Genomic DNA, 22,253 nt, shown 5'->3' with positions numbered 1-22,253 from the left:
AATAAAATTCTAATAACCACACAATACTCACACCGACTTGTTCATTCTTCTTTTTATTTTTACAAAGCATAGCAAAATGAGTAAACAACTGACAGGTGAAGAGTTTGCACAACAGACCACCCTGACCATCTCTTGATTTTATGGGGATCATAGGTGGGAATGTGTTCCTTTAAAGTGATTTTTTAATAGAAGAGTCATCTGAAATGGTTCTCATGGTGGAGGAGAGGAACGACAGGAAATCAATATTCACAATTATTTAAAATGACTTAAAAGCTAAACATAATATACATAGTAACTCCTTTATCCTAGTACAAAAATAGTGCCAGAAACTATATATTTGTTCAAATATATTGAAAAAGGTATAAGAATACAAATAGATATTAACAGTGGCTAGTGATGATTCATAAGGTTTTCTTAAACTGTAATAGAAATTTATATTTTCAACTATTTACACTGCTTTCAACGACATTTTTTAAGACATGTTTACACAGGCTTTTGAGAAACATACGGAAGGGTGAAGTGAGCTTTAATACTTTCTTCCTTGCTCCGTGTAGTGGAGCAGGTGTCCAAAACTGTGCACAATTTAGCAATCTAAAAGAACTCTTAGTAATATCTACCTGGCTAATCTATGGGAAAAAACTCTATAGAGTAGAATACATGACTCCTTACATAAGGTGTTCTTTAAGCTATCAACAGGTTAAATGATTCATACTTGTAAGAAAACAGGCTATTCACTGGTGGATTCTAGTACGTTCCAGTAAAGAAGGTCCTTGGGGGTGGTGGTAAGTGGAAGGTCCTTGGAAAACTGTATAATACATACGTTGTAGATGAAAATGAAAGTGATATCATGTACCCTGTATTTTCTTGTTCAATTTGTAAGATCAGAAGTTGGTAAGCCTCTTACTCAGCACTTTTTGCAGGCTGGGTTCCTTGAGGTCACAGCTCTGTCTCGGGCTGAGCACAGTGCCTGACATGTCACAAGGACTCAATAAAGGGTGGACTGTCACATGTCTGATACTAACTAATTAAATTTTACCACTTTATTTCAACTACAGTTGTTCACAGGAGAGGACAGCAAATACACCTTTTCCTCCTCTCATCTTAAAATCACTCTTGTAAACAGAACAGCACTGCTTGTGATGATCTATAAAGCATTGAGTAAAATCTGGTGAAAAACACAGAAAAATTGAAAATCCGATTGGAGTACGTCTAACATTTGTGCTCTATGTTAAAAATAAAGGCACTTTACTGCTAGGCAAGACTGTATCTGTGACCAGTTTCCTTCCAGAACCCAATATTTCCATACACTTTATCTCAGTACTCCTATCTAAGGAAACTATTCTCAACTAAGAAATCAGTTGTGACATCACTTTCCAGAGTTTGCACCTTGAAGGCAAGTTATTCAAAATCTCACACTCACTAGTGATCTGCATGAGAAACCAAATAAATGTACTGTCTTTTTTTTCTTTCAGTCTTTGAAACATAGGAAGTGACATGTGGGATTAGATACCATGCTCTATAGCCCAATATCCCACATGTGACAGTGGTCTCCAGGGCCCATTAGGGCTTACACAGTGGCTGCCTTCTGTGACATCCTTGAAGACAAAGGCTTTGCCCACACATTAACTCCTTTAATAGCACTTGTTCAGGCACACAGAGGTTAAGTGACTTACACAAGTTTACACAGGACTACAACTGACAAGGGCCAATCCTGTGAAAAATATAAGGCCGGGCAACTTTACAGACATCTTTTAACAACTCAGTAAAATAGTGGGCACTTTTTGGGCTGAAAATTGAAATTGAAATGGTATGTCATTCAGCTATACCCATGACAACTTTAATCTAGAAAAAGAATAACTTCTTACTAGCTATGGGTAATATAAATACAGAGTGGGGAAGGGAGGACTATAAATATATTTTTTCCAACTTGGGAAGATACTGGAAAAAAATATTCACATAAGAGCAAAAGCTCTGATTTGTGCCCATGTACCAGATAATCTAGATATGGAATTATTTCCCTAAAAATTAAAAATTATTTGAACCAACTAACTGGTCCTAAAGAAGTACTCTTTTTCTGTAAAAACTAAAACTTCTAACAATAGAGCAGACACAGCACTAACCAACTTCTTTTAATTGCTAAATTAGTAAAGTAAAATAAACCACCATGTAAAGTTAAACCAAACAATTCCTAATCTATGTACATCTTCTCGCTTGTGAAAATGACACACATACAAAATCTCCATATAGCTCAGTGACATATTAGATGGGTCTAAACAAACTATTAAGTATATGATTACAGATTTTAGCATAACTGCTAAATCACAATGCGTATGATAAAAAGGTTACTAAAGACTGCTCTTCTTTCAACAATTTTTCTACACTAAGGAATTATGTATGCATGCATAGTTGTATACCACTATATAGATATGTTATTTTAGTGACAGCCTGTGTAACTTACACACCAGTGCCACCAAGAGGCAACGTTGTAGATCTCACCTATATGACATCAAATAAAAATTGAATAACATCCTGAAAACACAAGTATTACGACAATTACACATATAGCAACAAACATTTGGTAACTTCCTAGACTAGCCTTTACCAGTAATAAATTAATGGCAATACAATTTATTTTGCTTTTTTTTTCTTTACCTGAATAGTAAGAATAAAGTCACATTATTTAAGATACACACTCAGAATTTTAAAAAACTTGATGGATATGTTGAATTTTAGGCAGTTTAGAGAAAAACACCAATATGGATGGGAAAAATATGTTTGGTAAAAGTTCTTTGAGGGTGCTGCACCATGTCCCCAAGAAATTCTCCACCCAATTTAGTGACTGAAACTCAGAAACGTTTTTTTGGCACGGGTGGTTAACAAATCACACAAACAGCTCTCTTCCTACTTTCCCTGAGTCCAAACATTAGCATATATTTGGAATAGATTTTCCTTTCCTGAACCAGTTGCTAGATTCACTATCTACTTCTCCAATAATGAATAAATTGGTATTTAGGGTACACACGATCAGTGGGAATCCACTCAAACGGGCTCAAATCTAAGACAATGTTAGCATTTTCTATATGTGCTAAAATTAAAATCTATGAGAAGTAAATATCAACAACTATATGGCTCAGGGTAAGCATTTAGTATACACACCCAAACTTCCGTGATACTGAGCTGACCAGTCCTATGAACTGAAAAAAGGGCAGTTTCTCAATTACAAACTCAGTACTCTTACGTTTCATTCAGGGCTAAGCTTTCTTACCTTCCTGCTCTCTCACTTTAATTTTTGACCCCAATAGCAGTATAGTCCTTTGCTGTTTATATAGTTAAAACTATTCTTTATACTTGCTCTGACAAAGAAAAATGATGATTCATTTACCTTTTATCTGCAGTCGTATCTCACCTCAAGTCAATGCTCCAATTATCATATTTTCCTCAGTTTTCTGTTGAGACCTAAACTGTTCACTCATAAACTATGGTTTGTAAGAAAAAGGATAAGGAAGTTATTTTAAAAAGGAAGTTCAATATTCAAAACACGGACTCTCAGAGAGGCTTCCAACAGAATATTTCTCTTCACTGAGACAGATACAGCCATTCCATTTCCGGATCACACCCCCAACCCTCCCTCATAAAGCCAGGGACCATGAAGTCCATGAAATCATTGTCTTCTAAGGCTTTCCCTGCTTTCCATCAGGCGGCGTATACTGAAATGACTTACAGGTAGTCTCTGGATAGATGTAAGTACTGAAATGAAAGAGTTCTCCCCTTCCTGCTCTCAAACAAAAACAGCAAATTGATTAAACAATACCTTTTCTTTACAGTACTGCCTTAGAGTACTTTCCAATTGTTGCAGAGTTTTGACTTTTGTTAAGGTAATACAACTGTTGACAAATACTATCCTTTCCCCGTAAAATCCACTAAGCCAGCGCTTTTCTCTAACCATGATGGTTTTAAATGTCGCAGAATACATTCAATTTGCTCCTAGACTATTTTTGAGAATGAAAAGATTCCAAACATTCTTTAGAAGATTGGTAATTCAGAAAACACAAAACCAATTATTTAAAATCCCCAAGCAAAAAACAAAAAAAACACAAACCCCCAAAACCCAAAAAACAAAACAACAAAAACCTACCTCAGTGCAAGAACTTAACTTGCACTTTGCAGTACACAAAGTATCACAGAGCTCTCATCTGTCTGCTAAGAGTGGGTGTTGCCGATAATCTCAGATCAGTGGCATAAAACAAATATACAGAAAATATGTAATAGTTCCCTAAAAACGTTTCATGCTGTGCTCCTAAAAGTTGTGCAAAAATAAAAATACAGCAGTGGCAAAGTATATACTAAATCTGTACAGTGTATAGCAAAATTAGACATCCTGCAGATACACCATCTGTAAACTTCAACTCCACTTAAATAGGCCACTCAGTTCCGCTTGGCCTGGCTGCTTTCCCCATTAATCAGCGTTTTCTCCTGCTGTTCTGCTAGGGCCTGCCATTTTTGCCTGTTCTTTCTGCAGCCATCCAGCAAAGGGAAGCAGTCCTCTGATACGTGAGTCAGAGCCTAAAGAAGAAAAAAGAAAGCAAACAACTAGAAGGCATCCAGGAAATAAGCCCTCTCCCCAGGCCTATTAGCAAAGAGCCACAATCTTACACTCATTTCATGAGCAGGCCCACTGTTGGGGTTTCCACAAGCTGAGTGAACAAACAGGCAGCTCATTTATGACTGATCTCTCCTCATCTATACTGACAAGTGGCATGTGCTGGGATAGAGCATACACATATATTCCAACATAATATTACTCAGTTATGCTTGAGACAGATCTGTATGGAATCTGCTCTGCAGGGAAACAATACATTTTGCTTTTTTTGTTGTACAGATGGCTCTCCCTAAGTGTGAGTGTACTGGGCACTGTTTAGTTTTCATTTTTTTCTATAAAATAGTTCTATACAATGTACTTAAACAGACCTGTATCCAAGATTATAATAAAGATTACTTTATAATTCTGCATGGTATTATTATTTACTAATTATACTGCAATACATATTTAGATATAAAAAAGTTCACTGCAGGAATAGAGAAATTCTGAAAATAACTTTAAATACCCAACAACAGGGTTGGATATACTAGTTCACTATTTTGCAGCCTTTACTTTTTTTTTTAAGATTTTATTTATTCATGAGAGACACGGAGAGAGAGGCAGAGACATAGCCAGAGGGAGAAGCAAGCTCCCTGCAAGGAGCCCAATGTGGGACTAGATATTGGATCCTGGGATCATGTCCTGGGCCAAAGGCAGATGCTCAACCACTGAGCCATCCAGGTGTCTCTAATTTGCAGCCTTTAAAAATATCATAGAAACACATATGGTATGGAAGAATACACATTATGATATATTATGAATTACAAAAAGCAAATTTGTTAAGTGAAAAAAAATGAAAATTTCATAAAACATATGCACTAATATATTAATAGTAGTTATCTGAATAGTGAAATTATAATTCCGTGATTTTCTACGAGAATATTATTTCTGTAATAAATAATAGTAAAGGTACGTAACAATATTACATAGAATTTAACAGTAGATTCAAATGAAGTAAATCCTTACACAGATACAAAACGTAGGATAAAACAGTTATGAATTGTGAAATGTCTGGATTAGAAGATTCTAGGGTTTCTTTGAGTCTTGACATTCTATTTAACCTTTAAAAATAAGGATAGTGTCTACTTTCTGTACTTTGGGCTTAAGCATCTAAACTAGCAAACTGGATGTTTTAGGAAGACCATCTCTACCTAAAAAATAAAAATCCCAAGCCAGCAAATGGGAACCTGTACTATTCTTCCAGCTACCTCCTTTACATCATTATAAAAATTTTAACGATATTAAAGCTACACTATACGGGATCCCTGGATGGCTCAGTGGTTTAGCGCCACCTTCAGGCCAGGGCATGATCCTAAAGACCCAGGATCGAGTCCCACATCAGGCTCCCTGCATGGAGCCTGCTTCTCCCTCTGCCTGTGTCTCTGCCTCTCTCTCTCTCTCTCAAATAAATAAATAAATAAATAAATAAATAAATAAATAAATAACTCTTTAAAAAAATAAAGCTACATTATACAATGAGAAAAAGAATGATTTTTTTCTTTATTTAGTCCTAAACTGAAAGAAAGATGCTAACATAGAGTATGCACAGTATCCCTCCTTAAGGTAACGTAGTTAATTCTTTTTAGTATTCCTACATCAGTTTGCTAGAGTCTAGCACAAAGTACACACTCAACAGATAGTTCTACATTGATGAATTAAAGTTTTTGAGAAAAATCAATATAAAACGTGTTCTTTATTCAATGCAAACAGTGTGATCATCAGGAAGGAAAAAAAAAAGAAAGAAAGAAAAGCCTAGTGTCAATTGCTTCAATTTACTTGAGGTTTTAATTCATAACACAGTCTAAGTTTAGCAAGTCTCGTGTTTTCATATAAATACCTCATATAGTTGCAAGCAGATGGCATCTATGAACCCAACTTGCATACTTGGGATTTTGTTTTTCTTCTCCCTGTTCATTAGATCCTGAAAACACAAAGAAACACATACACACACATACACACACAAACACAGAAACACACACACACACACACACACACAGATCTGCATTTACTTAAAGAACACAATGCAAGTAGGCTCCAAAAACATGCATCATGGGCAGGGTGAGAAAGGCCAGGTACTTGCCTATCTGTCTCCTTTGTGGGGAAGTTTCCTACACTCCCTGCCAGCCCTGTGCTCTGGAAGACCCTGATCCTTACTGCCTTGTTCATCCTGGCTGACTTTTCCCACACTACCTTGGAACTGATCTCTAAACTAGAGTCAGCCACTGACCTAGAGCTGACCACTGACATATATCTGGAGAACAGCTCTGAATTGTCTATTGATGTAAAATCAAACACCCTCAGTTTTGTGGAAGAAGCCACGGAGGCCACAGCTGATTGCAATTCAATTTATGCAGAGAGCTTTCTGAGTGACGATTATGCAGATGTCCCTCTGTTTATTCCCAGGAGGTCATGGCTGGAGCACCAGACAGCCCAGCACTGCCATGGGAAGAAATGAGTCTGTCTCAGTACTTGTTTAAAACGAAGCAGATTTCCCATTAGCTGTTATCATCACTCTGCTACCCACCACTTTCTAAAATGATTCTGAGCTTCTGAATGAGCCTGCCATTACATTAGAGGACACTGAGTAATTGTGAAAGACACAGGATGTGCCCAGTCGAGGCTAAAGAGCAGAGTGGATGGAGCTGTACACAGAGGGGGGTCATAACCATGTACCCATTAATATGGGCTCAATAAATGTCCATTTGAACTGAAAAAAAGATTCAAGGCTTCATTTTCAGGAAAAACTCGTTCTAAAAGCCAGAAATGGCTTGAGAACAATCTTTTTTTTTTTTGTCTGTGAGATCCATACTCTATGTATCAAAGACCTTAAAAAAATCTGTGCCCTTTAATATAGCAATTCTGGGAATTTATCCTAACAAGATGATGAAAACTGGCACAGAAACATTAGCAACAGACAAGTTTATCAAAGTGCTATTGGTCATAGTGAACACTGCAGACATTACAACAGAGGAAGCAGGGGAACTATGACTCCATCTACTTCATGTGATCATTATAAATAATACACACATGAACATCTGTTAGAATGGGAATTAGCTTATGATATTTAAATAGAAAAAACAAATTATAAAAAAGTAGGTACAGTATGATGCAAAGAATCTTTTTCTCTTATTTGCTTATGTTTTCTGTAATGAACATGTATAATTCTTTTCATAAGAAAATATGTTTTAAAAACTAAACTGAAAGAAATTGTGTTCCTCAGTAAAGATCCCATAGAAAATATAAGAAGTCTACACTAAGCAAGTCTATCTGTATAATTCCTACCACCAAGGTCTCATACTTACAGCAGGCTCTATGTTGAGTTCTTTTCTCTCTCTGTCTCCTTGGTCAAAAAATTCAGTTGCTACAAGTTCTGCTATCTGAAATAAATAACCAAATGAGTTTTGGCAATTAAAAGCGTGTAACTGTCAAATAGAGACTTTGAATAAAGATAATAAAGTCTATCAAAGCTAGCTTTCAACCACGTCAGTAAAATGATAATAAAGCAATAATGAGTACTAGAAATTATATTTTGTTTGCTTTTAATTATGTGCCTCATCACAAAGGCTAGAGCTTGTAACCTGTAATTAGGCAGAAAAAAAGCAACAGGTTATTTCAACTTCAGCAATCAATGGGGAAGAGGCAGTGTGTGCCCAACTGTACGCATCATCAATGAGATATTGGTTAAGCACCTGTTATACCACGGTGCCAATATAGGTGCATATATGGCACCTGACAGATATGCCTTTTAAGTTTATTTTAATCTACATGTTCCTCCTCTTTTCAAAATCTTTCCCTGTAATTTTTGTTGTTGTTGTTAAATAAACTGAGTTGTGTATCCTGCAGTTCCCCACTATCTGGATTTTGGCAATTGCTTCCCCATGATGTCATTTGACGTTCCTCATTTGACCTTCCTCTGTGCCCTGGATTTCCACACACTAATAAAATCTAGAGGCTGGATTAGATAAATTCTTTTCTTGGACTACTTCATAGGCAGTGCTGTGTACTTCCATCAAGAGCTATATAATGCCTGGCTGCCTCTCTTTTTGTGCTATTAGAGACCATGAGTGATCTTTGTCTAGATCTGCTAATTCAGGGGCTACAAAAAGCTGATATGCCAAGTGATCATTCCTTTTTATTAGTTGAAATACAATAAAAAGAAAGTTCCCACCATCAATTATTTAGTTACCCTAAAGCACAATTCATATAAGGAAAAGCAGGAGAACTGTTGGATTTTTCTACTTTAATTACCATTTGAAAAAAATAACTTTGGGTTCCTAAGCAACTTATCAAGGATAACTAGGGAAGGTTTCATTTTATTTTTATTATTGTTTTGAACTTTTAAATTTAAATATATTTAATGTATTTCAAACCTTAGTGATACTGAGATTGTCCATTTTGACCAGTGAGCTTAATAAGGTGGCTTCTCTGTCTTTTGTCAAAACCCTATGAGTCTTTGATAGCTTCTTTGCTTGCTGATATAATAAGATGTTCCAGGCTCATTTTGTACATTTCCTGCTTTACAGCTGCTATCAGCTATTTCTTTGTTGGAGCCCTTGTTCATTTAAACTGAGGTACTTAGAAACCCCAATATGAGCTCAATCATTACTACCAGGTTAAGTCATTATTCAGAGGACAGAGCCAGGACATACAACAGAAGTTCATACAACATTTCAACTACAACATTTCCACCCAACCTTATTCACCTTTATCTTTCTACATAAACTGATGATCCTGGCTGTCAACAATACCAATAGAATCTTTTATTTGCTTTTATTCCATATAATCTACAACAGTGATTGAATATTTGTACAAAATTACCACTAATACTAAGATTACTGAAAACAGCTTTAAAGGCTTTTTTTGGTAATTCCTTTTTGTTTTTAGGGTACATCCCACTGGAGATACATGATGAAATTACTGTTTTAATGTCACGTGGAATGAAATAGTTCCTTTTAGTGTGGTTTTGCAACCCCAAATCAGGTTTGTCTCATTTTACTTTCAAGGCTTAGGGTTACTTAGAATTCAACTTTACAATTTTATTTTTTTTAAGATTTTATTTATTTATTCATGACAGACACACACACACATACACACACAGAGGCAGAGACACAGGCAGAGGGAGAAGCAGGCTCCATGCAGGGAGCCCCACGTGGGACTCGATCCTGGGTGTCCAGGATCACACCCCAGGCTGAAGGTGGCGCTAAACCGCTGGGCCACCGGGGCTGCCCTCAACTTTATAATTTTAAAAACGATTTATGTGGTTCCAAAGTTAAATCTACACTAGTACATAGAACTCATTCTGTAAATGTACTATAAATTACTTAATCAGTACCCTACTGATGAATATTTGGGTTACTTCCAGTCTTTGTCCTTACCAATAGTAGAAAAGTGGACAGCCTTGTATAAAGGTCTTTTTATATTTTTTCCACTGTATCTTTGGGATAAGATGCCTAGAAGTAATGGTAAATGAATATGTGTATTTATAAACTTCCCAAGAGTTACAGTATTTTGCATTCCTTGTTTTCCCTCAACTTCCCCAACAGAGTAGATCATAAAACCTTTGGATTTTGCCAACTGGACAAGTAAGAAATGGTATCTCAATGTTGTTTTTCTGTGTGTGTGTGTGTGTGTGTGTGTGTGTTTTAAAAGATTTTATTGGGGCAGCCCCAGTGGCTCAGCGGTTTAGCACCACCTTCAGCCCAAGGCCTGATCCTGGAGACCCGGGATTGAGTCCCATGTCGGGCTCCCTGCATGGAGCCTGCTTCTCCCTCTGCCTGTGTTTCTGCCTCTGTCTCTCTCTATCTCGTCTCTCATGAATATATAAATAAAAGATTTTATTTATTTATTCATGAGAGACACAGAGAGAGAGAGGCAGAGAAAGAGGCAGGGGGAGAAGCAGGCTCCATACAGGGAGCCCGATATGGGACTCCAGGATCAACTGCTGAGCCACCCAGGGTCCCTCAATATTGTTTTTCTTTTAATGAAGTAGAATTTACATACTGTGAGTTGCACAGAACACGAGTTCAGTGTCTTGACAAATGCATATAACCATGTGACAAATACCCCATCCAAGACAGAGAATGCTTCTACCACCCTTAGGACCCTTCTCAGTCAATTCCTGCTCCTTCCTTCCTTCCTTCCTTCCCTCACAATCACTATTTCATTTCTTTCACCACAGATTAGTTTTGCCTAGTCTAGAACTCTATATAAATGAAATCACAGGACATATTATTTTGCTCTGTAGAGTGTTTCTGAGAATCCGTGTTGTTGCATGTATCAACGGTGAGTTTCTTTTTATTGTTGAGCAGGACTCCACTGTATAAGGAATATACTGCAGTATGTTTAGCTATCCTGCTGGTAGATGTTTGAGTTGTTTCTAGTTCTGATTACAGTAGCCACCCCTCATCCACAGTTTTGCTTTCCATGGTTTCAGTTACCAGAGGTTAACCACGGTCCAGAAGCAGATGATCCTCCATCTGATAGATGGTCAGAAAGTCAACAGTAGCCTAACGAACGCTACATCACAACACCTGTATCCTCCACCTTGCTACCTCTCAACTTTATTGTCTCCCATCGTCACAAGAAGGAGAGAGGGTGCAATATAATGAGAGAGAGACACCCCACATTCACATAACTTCTATTGCAGTATATTGTTATAATTGTTGTATTTTATTATTATTGTTCATCTCTTACTGTGCCTAATTTATAAATTAAACTTTATCATAGTTACGTATATAAGGAAAAAAACATAGTATATATAATGGCTCAGTCCTATCTGTGGTTTCAGGCATCCACTGGAGGTCTTGAACATGTCTGCACAGATAATCTACTCTATTAGGAATAAAGCTGTTATGAGATTCTATACAAGCTTTTTTGTGTCAGTGTAGTTTTATTTGCCTTTTTTCTTATGAATACAGTTCTGAGAACCTTGGCAGATGAGTAAGGCCCATTCACATTCCATCAACTTTTAGTTCAAATTTTTGGCTTATTTTTCTTTAGTGTTGCTGTCATTTTTTCTTCTCTATTTTTACAAGTTTTTAATATTAGGGGTATTAACTATCTATCAAATATAAGCTGCAAATATTTTTACCATTTTCTCATGGACTTTTACTTTGCTTATGGTGTCTTTTGCCATTGATTCTGCATGTTGAGCCATAGCTAGGAAAGTTTTCTCACTCCTAAGTTATAGAAGAATCCGCAGATGTTTTTATTTAGTACTTCTATGGTTTAATTCTCACATTGATCTCTATGCTTCATTTGGAATTTAAGTATGCAAAGTACATCCAATTTTGTCTTGCCATCTGGTTATGGAAGATGGGAAAGTCACCCTAAGATTATTTAGTAAAAAAGTCTCTCTTTCCCCCCAGTTATTTGAAATGCTATCTTTATTATATACTAAATGTTCTATGCAATTCTCAATGCTCTATTGTGTTCTGCTAGCCTGTCCCCAATAACAAACTATTTTAGTTATAGAGGCTTTATAATATTGCTTTTCATGTCTGGACCCCAACTTCACTGCTCTACCTTTTTTGGGGGATTTGATTAAGAAGAAAGGATAAATGAAAAAACAAATTATTCCCTCCTCCATTTTCTTCCCTATTTGGAAATGGACATATAGTTCCAATTATTATGGAGCAGGACAGTCTGTAAAGACTACCTTTCCCGAGTGCTTACAGAGTGTCAGCTTTGGCACGTGGAGGGTACATTTCATTTTTAAAACTTTTTTTAAAAGATTTTATTTATTTATTCATGAGAGACATACACACACACACACACACACACACACACAGAGAGAGAGAGAGAGAGAGAGAGGCAGAGACACAGGCAGAAGGAGAAGCAGGCTCCATGCAGGGAGGCTGACGTGGGACTTGATCCTGGGACTCCAGGATCACGCCCTGGACTGAAGGTGGCACTAGACTGCTGAGCCACTTGGGCTTCCCGGAGGGTACATTTCTGATCTCGTTTTCTCAGCATGTGAGATGAACCTGTCACTGGGCTCCATGACTATGCACCACAGAGCCCTGACCAGCAGCGGACTATCAACAGTCTTGGGTAGTGCATTTAGGATTAACAGCGCAGTTTCAAAAACCAAAACACAATATACACATTACTGTATGTACAGCTATCCCTTTTGTGAGCCGAGGCCCTTTACTGCCTCTGCAAAATGTTAGGACAGTTACTTATTTAGAGAGAAGGATATATGTCTAGCCTCCTAGCCATAGGCCCTGATCACATCCCTCCTGATACCTTATATCAACATTTCCTATATTTATGAGCCCCAAGAAATGCTTAAGTTCTACTCGTTAATGCCTACTTGGAGCTGAGGTATAGCTGGCTAGGCTAACTATAAAGAAGAAGAAAAATAATTTGCTTCTCCTATTTTTCAGGGTTATTAAAAAAATGTGCTAAAAAGATTCCTAAGTGAGGCAGAAGTAGTACTGGAATTAAAAGACTATCAACAGCTAGGTTTTTGCTGTGTTAATATAGATGTTCTCTTTCTTAATATAGCTTATATTAGTAAATGTTAAGGAATCTTCTAAAAAAGAAAACCTGTTTATGTCCAATTATCTGCTTTTAATGCTACTTAAAGATCAGATAAAAAAATTCCACAAATACTTTAGAAGCCACTTTTAGGAAAACAGACTTTTCTTACTTTGACCTTTTTTTTAAATTTTTATGTATTTATGATAGTCACACAGAGAGAGAGAGAGAGAGAGGCAGAGACATAGGCAGAGGGAGAAGCAGGCTCCATACAGGGAGCCTGATGTGGGACTCAATCCCGGAGGGGTCTCCAGGATCGTGCCCTGGGCCAAAGGCAGGCACTAAACCGCTGCGCCATCCAGGGATCCCTTACTTTGACCTTTTAATCCGTACTTTTACTGTCACCAAGCAACATACCCGTTGTTGAATAGGCCACGGTTTTGTAATGGCAGACAGGTCACAAGCTGTCATCAGCATCGCTCTGTTAAGGCAAAAAGAAGCCCAATGCTATGATTAACTTTTTATGCAAATATATACTCTCAGTAAATAGTTACAGGTAAAAAGGTTAAATTAAAGCCTCCTAAACTCTGAAGATGTCAGTTTACAAAGACCAAAGAAACAGAAACAATTTATATGGAAGTGTGGCTGACTCAGTGATAGCAGAGTGTCAACTCTTTTGGTTGCCCATTGAACTGGAATTGCCCTAAAATTGCCTCATTTAGCTCCAGATTGGCACAAGGAGAGAAATTATTAACCTCTGGGCAAAAACTTGCCTCCTGTTACTATTTTTTTCACCTTGGTAGTCCATTCTCAGTGAAGTAAGATGAAAACACACTGACTACTAATAATTAGCCACTGAAGGATAACATCAGATATCCTACTGATAAAAGTCCTAGGGGAGCAAGAATTATGGTGGGTCATCCTTTTTTTTTTTTTAATGTTTTATTTAAATTCAATTTACCAATATAGAATAACACCCAGTGCTCATCCGATCAAGTGCCCTCCTTAGTGCCTGCCACCCAGTTACTCCATGCCCCCACCCACCTCCCCTTTGGTAACCCTTTGTTTCCCAGAGTTAGGAGTCTCTTATGGTTTTTCTTTAATGGTGGGGTCATCCTAATGCTGACCTCAGCACATGTGAGAAGCTCTGACTTCCAAACAGTATCTGCCATTTCCCTTCAAGAGGGAAATGAGAGGATAGTGCTGTTTCATCTTTCTGTTGAGAGAAGTGGAAACCATGCTGGGCTGTAGAGTCAATGACAAAGTGCTCTAGAGCTCAACAGCATAATTGTATGAAAATGGTTCTGTCCTTCATGCAGTGTTTTCCCATGTTGGACCCAGATGTCTGTTTGTAATAATTTATCTGAAGGAACAGGTGGAAAGGCCATCACCGTAGTATAGAAACACTTGTGGTGAAGGACTGTATCCCTTGTCCCTGCAGGGAAACCCAACCTAAAAAAAAAAACAAAACGTTCTTCTTAACTACGTTAGGCAAAAAGAAGAGTGGTTTTCTGCTGCTACCCTACCTCTTCCACCACCTCTCTTGGAGAAGTGAGTGCAACAAAGATACTTTTAATCATGTTTAAACCCATTTTCATGAAGGATTTCAGTGCTTGCCAATATAAACCACTTGCCCCAAAGAAGGCTATGCATCCACAGAGGCTTCACTAAGATCTGAAAAACGAGGGGATCCCTGGGTGGCTCAGTGGTTTAGCTCCTGCCTTTGGCCCACCCAGGTTGTGGTCCTGGAGACCCGGGATTGAGTCCCACATCAGGCTCCCTGCATGGAGCCTGCTTCTCCCTCTGCCTATGTCTCTGCCTCTCTCTCTCTCTCCTCTCTCTCTCTCTCTCTCTGTCTCTCATGAATAAATAAATAAATAAAATCTTAAAAAAAAAGATCTGAAAAATGAGTGCACACAGGGACACTGACAACTCCAACTGCACTTCTCCGCTCAAGGTCCCTCGGGTAGGACGGAGCAGCAGGGACCTGTGCAGACTTGGAACTGCAGTTCGTTTATTTTTTTTGTTATTGGGATAAACTGTTCACTAACTATAGTAGCAGGTCTATACTTTTCCTTTTCTATTTTTTCTTTTTTGTTTTTTAAAAGACTTTTATTTTTAAGGAATCTCTACACCCAACATGGGGCTCGAACTCCTAGCCCTGAGATCAGGAGTCATGCTCTACCAAGTGAGCCAGCCAGGTGCCCCTTAAAGGTCTATACTTTTCTAAGCACTGTGATGAAAAACATTTTGAGGCTATGAAGTTAAGCATGATTACAGAACAGCCGGGCATTTGAGTATTGTCTCCTTAAAGTCTGCATCTTCATTTGCATGCTAAATGGTATCATTCCATTTAAAGAAATGCGAATTTCAGGGGCATCTGGGTGGCTCAGTTGGTTAAGAGGTTAAGCATCTGCCTTTGGCTCAGGTCTTTTTTTAAATTTTATTTATTTACTTACTTATTTTTTTTGGCTCAGGTCTTGATCCCAGGGTGCTAGGATAGAGCCCCACATTGGGCTCCCTGCTCAGTGGGGAGCCTGCTTCTTCCCCCTCTGCCCCTTCCCCCAGCTCAAATAAATAAAATCTTTATTTTCTCTCTCCCTCTCTCTCAAATAAATACAATCTTTAAATAAAAATGTAAAATTAAAATTGTAATAGCACTCCTTGGAATTCTATGTCATTCTTCTATTATTGACCACTTGTTCTTTGTTATCAATCCAGTTCTTGCCAAGGCAAAGGTACCAGTGAATGCTAACAGCAAAGGGGTGGTGTCTACAGCTGGAAGGGAGGGACAGGTGTACAGGGGAGTTAAATGGAAATCCTGCCTATCTGACTGTGCTATGCTACTATCACTCAAGAGAGGGAAACCCTTCACAACCATTCTCTTGCTCCCACAATCTTTGGGGTGCTATTTGCAGCTGTTCCATTCCAAAGAATCGGGAATATGAGCAAGGAGACCTTATAGCTTTGTATCAATATTCAACTGCCTTTTAAAGGTCCTTCTAGGACAAAGAAGTGATTTATTCACTTGCATTTGCAAATCCATTTCCTTTCAAATAAATATTCATATTCAGCCCTTTATATAACACTCTAGAGAATTCTGACAGCCTCGAAGATCATCACCCTGTGACAAATAACTGCAGTAAAATCTGATAATAGTAAAATTAATTGGGTAGCAAAACTTCAGCTTTAAGGACAGTAAACCTACTTACAAAAACAACTCTTTTTGATGAGGATCTTCCAAGTTGAATTGATTTTTTCTTATAAGTTCAAAAAATTCTCCTCGTCTCCTTGAAAATAAAGAAAAATATTTGGTAGTTATGATGAGTCCCCAGGCTCTTGTTTCTTTGGTTGACAGACTCACAGAGTAAATTTTTTGGAAAAAGATCTCTAATGGTTTTTTCCCCTCTTAAAATCCAATATAGAAATCATTTAAGGAACTAAAAATATCTCACTTTACTCTCTTCTTTCATTTTCTTTGGGTAAAACAATAAACTTCATCTAGTTTTTAACTATGAATCACAAATAATAATAGTAATTTCAATTCTTAACATGATTTTAAGAAAATGAAACAATAGGAGTTAAAAATTTGATGCCAAGAATGACTTAAGAAATTTTAAGTGTATGGCATAATCAGATTTATATGGCTTCAGTTTAATTTCATTTATCTTATATATTATGGTATAGGGTAAAAACTTTATGTTCATAATAATTATTTTATGTCAGTATAAAATGGTGAAGGCTTTTTGAAGCAGTGACTTTGGGTGTACACTAATATTCACTAGTGTACATACAGTGTGCAGTGAATACCTCCTATGCACCCAGCACTGTTAAGAATCTTGGGAAGTTATTAAGACATGAGTCCTTTTCAAAATCTAGTCGGATGGGCAGCCCGGGTGGCTCAGTGGTTTAGCGCCGCCTTCAGCCCAGGAAGTGATTCTGAAGAGCTGGGATCGAGTCCCACATCAGGCTCCCTGCATGGAGCCTGCTTCTCCCTCTGCCTGTGTCTCTGCCTCTTTCTGTGTCTCTCATGAATAAATAAATAAAATCTTTAAAAATATATAAAATAAAATCTAGTTGGAGACACAAAACAAATGTAGAAAAACTTATCTAATAAAATTGACTCAAAAAAAAATTGACTATGTGATCTGAGTACCAAAAATGAAAAAATACATTTGTAAGGGTTCAGAGGTGAGACCTGAGTGGCCTGGAAAGGCTGGAAGTCTTTGTGGTTACAGGTATTTTTAAATTCTTAGTAACTTGATAATCTTTATTCTGCAATCATTTTAAATAAACTAAGGTTTGCCGCTTTTTCTTTTATCCTAATTATAAAGTGCTCCAAAATCCAACGATGCGGACACTTTTAGATGCAGTTACTTTTAGATGTATAATAGTGAATATCTGGTATGTGTTTTTGTGTGTCTATTCTATTTGTTTTTACTTCTCCTAAGAGTGGTTGAAGCCATGGATGTGACTCTCTGTGCAGAGGGAGAGAGGGCTGCGCTTCAGGGAAATCCCATGAGTGCCACCAGCAGACTTGCCTCACTCCTATACATGTAGCAACAACCTGGTTTGTGTGTGGGAAGCTAATGCCTCCCCAAATGCAGCAAAGTCTCTTCTTGATTTTAGAAAGGCAGTTTAGTTACAGGCAAATGCATACATGCATGATAAATACTACTCTAATGCACACTTTAATTTTTTGAGTCAGTAGCTTCACTAATTAAAGTTCTACATTAATATTCTTCTGCCAAAATCAAATAAAAAGAAACAAGAGTTATTTGTCTTGCACTTACTTAGCTCCTTCTCCTGCCCACCTAGGCTTAGATGACAGCATGGAGGGACTGTCACGTGGTCAGAAGCTGGGGGAGTAAAGAAAAGGAGGCAAAGCGAACGGGCTCTCAATCTTTAGGTTGGACAACCTAGTTTGGGATGACGTTAGGATGGTTATGTACTTGGTACCTAGCTTCAGAGACATAGCAGTAGATAAACAGCACAAATAATTCTGTATTCTGTAACTGCTAGCATTAAGTAATAAGTCAAAGGAGTACGCTTTCCGGGCTTCCTTTAAGAAACTGCTCCATTTGAAAAACAAGATATTTGACTTGCCAGGACATTTGTCTTTATAATCTAAAAATTTTCCAATATGCATTTTAAAAGTTTGAAACAATGCAAACACTTCCAAGACCTATTTATCTCAGAATATTTCTTAAAACTTACTTAATGTACAATGCTAGGTCTGTGGCTAAAATAGCTTGCTTGATTATTTTCAGCGTGGTCTTATATTCTTCAATGGAGAGGCCACTGAGAATCTGATTGCCCTTTATAAAAAAGAAAACCATCATTAGCACTCCACTTGGAGAAGCTGCTGACAAGAACAAAATCTGAAGTTACAGTGACATATCTTAAACACACACCTTGTATTCTGAGCTCATGAATACAGAGGACACCTGCTTACTTGGAATAAATGCCATGAAATGATGTTTGCCCTCTATGCTTCCACCCCTACCACCTCGTCTGATAAGAAAGACAGCTTCATAACGGTACATCTGCCTACACAAACATGTTTTTCCAAAACTTAAACTCCTTTGTCCAGACCTAAAATCTAATAACTACTATATATCTTTGTCCTTTGGACAGGTTAATTGCTATAATGTACAGCAAGAGAAACTTTGAAAAATCAAAACCATCTTAATGGACATGAAGAGTAGAGTAGTGAAACTTTTAAACAAAATGGTTATAAAGAAATCAATTCTCTATGGATTTTGTAATAAATTCAGTAACTTTTTTTTTGGATGCAAATTTATATAATTTTAATTTATTCAATACTGAGAACAGTGTGTATTCTTTAGTAGGAGTATGCCAATACGGATGGGTTACAGGGTGTGGGCCAAAGGTGTGTTTACTGGTGATAAAAAGCAAGGATGGGTTAAAACATCTATAAAAAATATTGAAAAGGTGATAAATTCAGCTGTAAACAATGAAAAATTTTTGCTATATAACCATTTAAAAAAGTTTCTTGTCTATAATTTAAAGCATAGTGGCTCTCTCATCTTGAACTACGGAAAACATCCCTTGGAGACTCAGCATATATTCAAAACAACATCTGCAAATTAAGTCAGATGTGCTTCCTAAATCTCAGGGCCAATAAAAAACCCCAGAGGTGTAGGAATGAGATCTGGAGGCAAAGGATTTCTTCTGAAGATAGGGACACTGCTGTGTGTGGTGTGCCAGGGCCAAGACACTAAGTTCGAGAATAACTAGATGCCAACATTGTGGCATATATCTAATTAATGAATCCATGATTACAACCATAAACATTGTTTTTAAGTATGAAATCATTTTAGGTTCTAGACCAGAAAGAAAACTATTTAGAAAAAAAACTCTTGATACTTATATTTATTTTAAAATAGAACAATTTCAAGTGGAAAATGAAAGAAAAAGTTACTACTCTGTGGGATGACTTGCAATCTCCAAGTTTTGGAGGCATGGGGTTGATTTCAGTCCTGTCCTTTTCAAGGACCACAAAGAGGGCTAAAGAACCTTAGCAGGGGGCACCTGGGTGGCTCAGCGTTAAGCATCTGCCTTTGGCTCAGGGCGTGATCCCGGGGTCCTGGGATAGAGCCCTGCATTGGGCTCCCTGCAGGGAGCCTGCTTCTCTTTCTGCCTATGTCTCTGCCTCTCTCTGTGTGTGTCTCTCATAAATAAATAAAATTTTAAAAAAGAAAAAAATAAAGAACCTTAGCTTTAGAAAGGAGGTGAAAGTGAGCAACCCAATTTTCAGGAGCTGAGGAAGGAGCCATAAATAAACCAGACAGAGGTGATCATTCACATTAAAGAAATATCTAGTAGAAAACCCTCACAAATGAAGGCACTTGGCAGGGATCATGAACTTACCCACAAGAAAATAACTTGGTTTAAACACCTACCAGGCACAAAGAGTAAGAAACCCCTCACAGTACCTGTCTGTTGAGAATGTTCGTGTCCCTCTTCTTACCACCTATTCCCTACTCCCAAAGTCTGGAGAGGTAGGAAACTACATGGGGGTTTAGGAATGAGGAAGGAGATTAAAAAAAAAAAAAAAAAAAAAGGTAGGGATGAAAGAAGCCAACCAGAGCAGTAAGTGGAGAACCTGAAACTTTAAACGAAGTTTAGACTTTGGACTATTTTACAAGACTGGACATTTTGGTTTCTAATTGAGAATTGTATACTGTATTTTGGGACTTAAAGTAATTAGAAGGCTTCTACTTAAAAAGAATGACCAGAAAATGGGGCACCTGGCTGGCTCAGTTGGTTGAGCATCTGACTCTTGATTTCAACTCAGGTCATGATCTTGGGGTCATGGGATTGAGCCCTGTGTCAGGCTAGCGTTGGGCATGGAATCCACTTAAGATTCTCCCTCTCCCTCTCTCTTTGTCCTCTCCCCCCATTTGCACATATGTGCTTGCTCTCAAAAAAAAAAAAAAAAAAAAAGACCAGAAAACTCATGGGACTCCCAAATTTCTAGGGCTCAGAGAAGAACTAGCTACACTGGGTAAACATAAAAAGATGGAGGTAAAATTGCTTTAAGAGTATATACCATGCATTGTGTTTGTTCCACATAAGTTGTAGTCTTCACTTTTTTCCTATTATAAAGGTAATACATGCATTTAGTAGACAGTGTGAATAATGAACAAATCAAAATAAGAACATAAGAAGTATTAATAATTTAACTAGACAAAGACCACCTTTGTTGATGTTTTGGTATACATTATTTTATTTTCCTTAACATAAATTAGCATAGCATATGCTTTTTTACATTGATAAATACTCATTTCACCAAACTGTTGAGTAGCTTTATTCCTTAACATAACAGTTTGTTAGTGGTCAGAAGATTCAATAAAAAGAGGAACAGGCATGGTTTTGTGAAAGCAAACTTTTGAGAGCTGTATAAACCACTTCATTTGACCAAAAAAAAAAAAAAAAAAAAAAAAAAGAATTAACTGAGAGCCATAAAATACTAGTTTTGCTTGTTTCTAGTTTGCAAAAACCAAACAGAGGTGAGTAACCAGATATCCTTTATCAGGCAACACTTAGACAGTCTTGGTTGTCTAGAGAAATGAGGCTAGGAAGATCGCAAATGTTTTGGCTTTGCCTTCCTTACCCAAAAAGGAATAAAGCATGCTCAAGAATTTATGATGCTGGGAATAAATCCAAAATTTAAAAATAAAACTGAATTTATAAAGCTCCCTTTTAAAATTCCACAACCATAAAGTAGGTACTTACTGGACTATTAAGAATCATCAGGCACTGGTCAAAATGATGATGCTCCATGATTGAATGGCAGTAGAGTTGAGCAAGTGGGTGTTCACTTCTGAAAAATATTTTGTTGAAGAGAGAAAAACAGTTTAAAAATGACCAATTTCCCCCCAATATGTCAGTTATTAATGTCTTCTTCATACCGGTTAATAAAAAAACGGGCTACTGCACAAAATTAATCAAACTAACAATCCTTTTGCTGGGGAAAAAAGTGAGTTAATCTCTGGGAAATAAAGAGTCAAACTATTTTCAAATACCTGTGTGATCAGTGCCAGTTCTAAGTATAAACAACTTCACTGGTTTTAATACTGATAAAATAGTAAATTGGAAGAAGGACAAAAGACTAATTTCTTGAGACATGAAAAAAAAATCTCTGAAATACCTGTACCAATGAGATTTTTCAGTTTCAAAACTGCAATTTAAAACCTGGAACAAATTTCAGTGCTAGTCTTTCCACTGAAATAAGGCTGGAGGTCAGTATATTCACACGTGCCTACATATCCAAAAACAGCAGACTGAGATGGAATTATCAGGTTCAATTTTGGAAGGCACAGAAAAGGGGCAGGGCTGGTGCACGCCTCCCTTTGAAGGGAAGGAGGAGACAACTGTGTTGGGACACATGCCCCTTGTGGGATCCAGGTTATTTCAGTATGGGATCTCCTGCAAGCTCTTTAATTTGAGCTTGGGGGAAACGGTGGGGACCATTTGGCTGGGTGAAGGGGGTGGGAAGGATAATTACACTCAGTTCATTATATGGAACATGCAGTCACAAATTGAGATCTAAAGCATGACACACACAGCCCTCTGCCTCATACTTATGATCCTTCACGTGTGAATA

General features: G+C 37.5%; 2 protein-coding genes across 3 annotated transcripts in view; both read right to left on the bottom strand.

Moving 5' to 3' along the window:
* The window catches only part of FABP2 (fatty acid binding protein 2), a 35,137-nt gene extending 31,657 nt beyond the window's left edge, over window positions 1–3,480 (bottom strand). Inside the window, exon 1 of the mRNA XM_055342443.1 lies at window positions 3,383–3,480. The gene's annotated coding sequence lies outside the window, so the exon portion shown is untranslated. The remainder of the gene's footprint in view (window positions 1–3,382) is intronic.
* Window positions 44–22,253, bottom strand: part of PDE5A (phosphodiesterase 5A) — a 137,514-nt gene continuing 115,304 nt past the window's right edge. For both annotated transcript variants that reach the window (XM_055342439.1, XM_055342440.1), the window contains exons 15-21: window positions 21,383–21,470; window positions 18,338–18,438; window positions 16,333–16,410; window positions 13,538–13,601; window positions 7,942–8,016; window positions 6,477–6,560; window positions 44–4,563 (exon numbers count right to left, since the gene is read on the bottom strand). In XM_055342439.1, coding sequence (XP_055198414.1) covers window positions 4,426–4,563; window positions 6,477–6,560; window positions 7,942–8,016; window positions 13,538–13,601; window positions 16,333–16,410; window positions 18,338–18,438; window positions 21,383–21,470 — 628 coding nt within the window. In that variant the 3' untranslated portion in view covers window positions 44–4,425. The remainder of the gene's footprint in view (window positions 4,564–6,476; window positions 6,561–7,941; window positions 8,017–13,537; window positions 13,602–16,332; window positions 16,411–18,337; window positions 18,439–21,382; window positions 21,471–22,253) is intronic.

The sequence above is a fragment of the Nyctereutes procyonoides genome, unplaced genomic scaffold (genome assembly GCF_905146905.1).
Source record: "Nyctereutes procyonoides isolate TBG_1078 unplaced genomic scaffold, NYPRO_anot_genome, whole genome shotgun sequence".
NCBI classification, from domain to species: Eukaryota; Metazoa; Chordata; class Mammalia; order Carnivora; family Canidae; genus Nyctereutes; species Nyctereutes procyonoides.
Note: the sequence above shows the minus strand (reverse complement) of the source record. Positions and strands in the feature narration are given on the sequence as shown.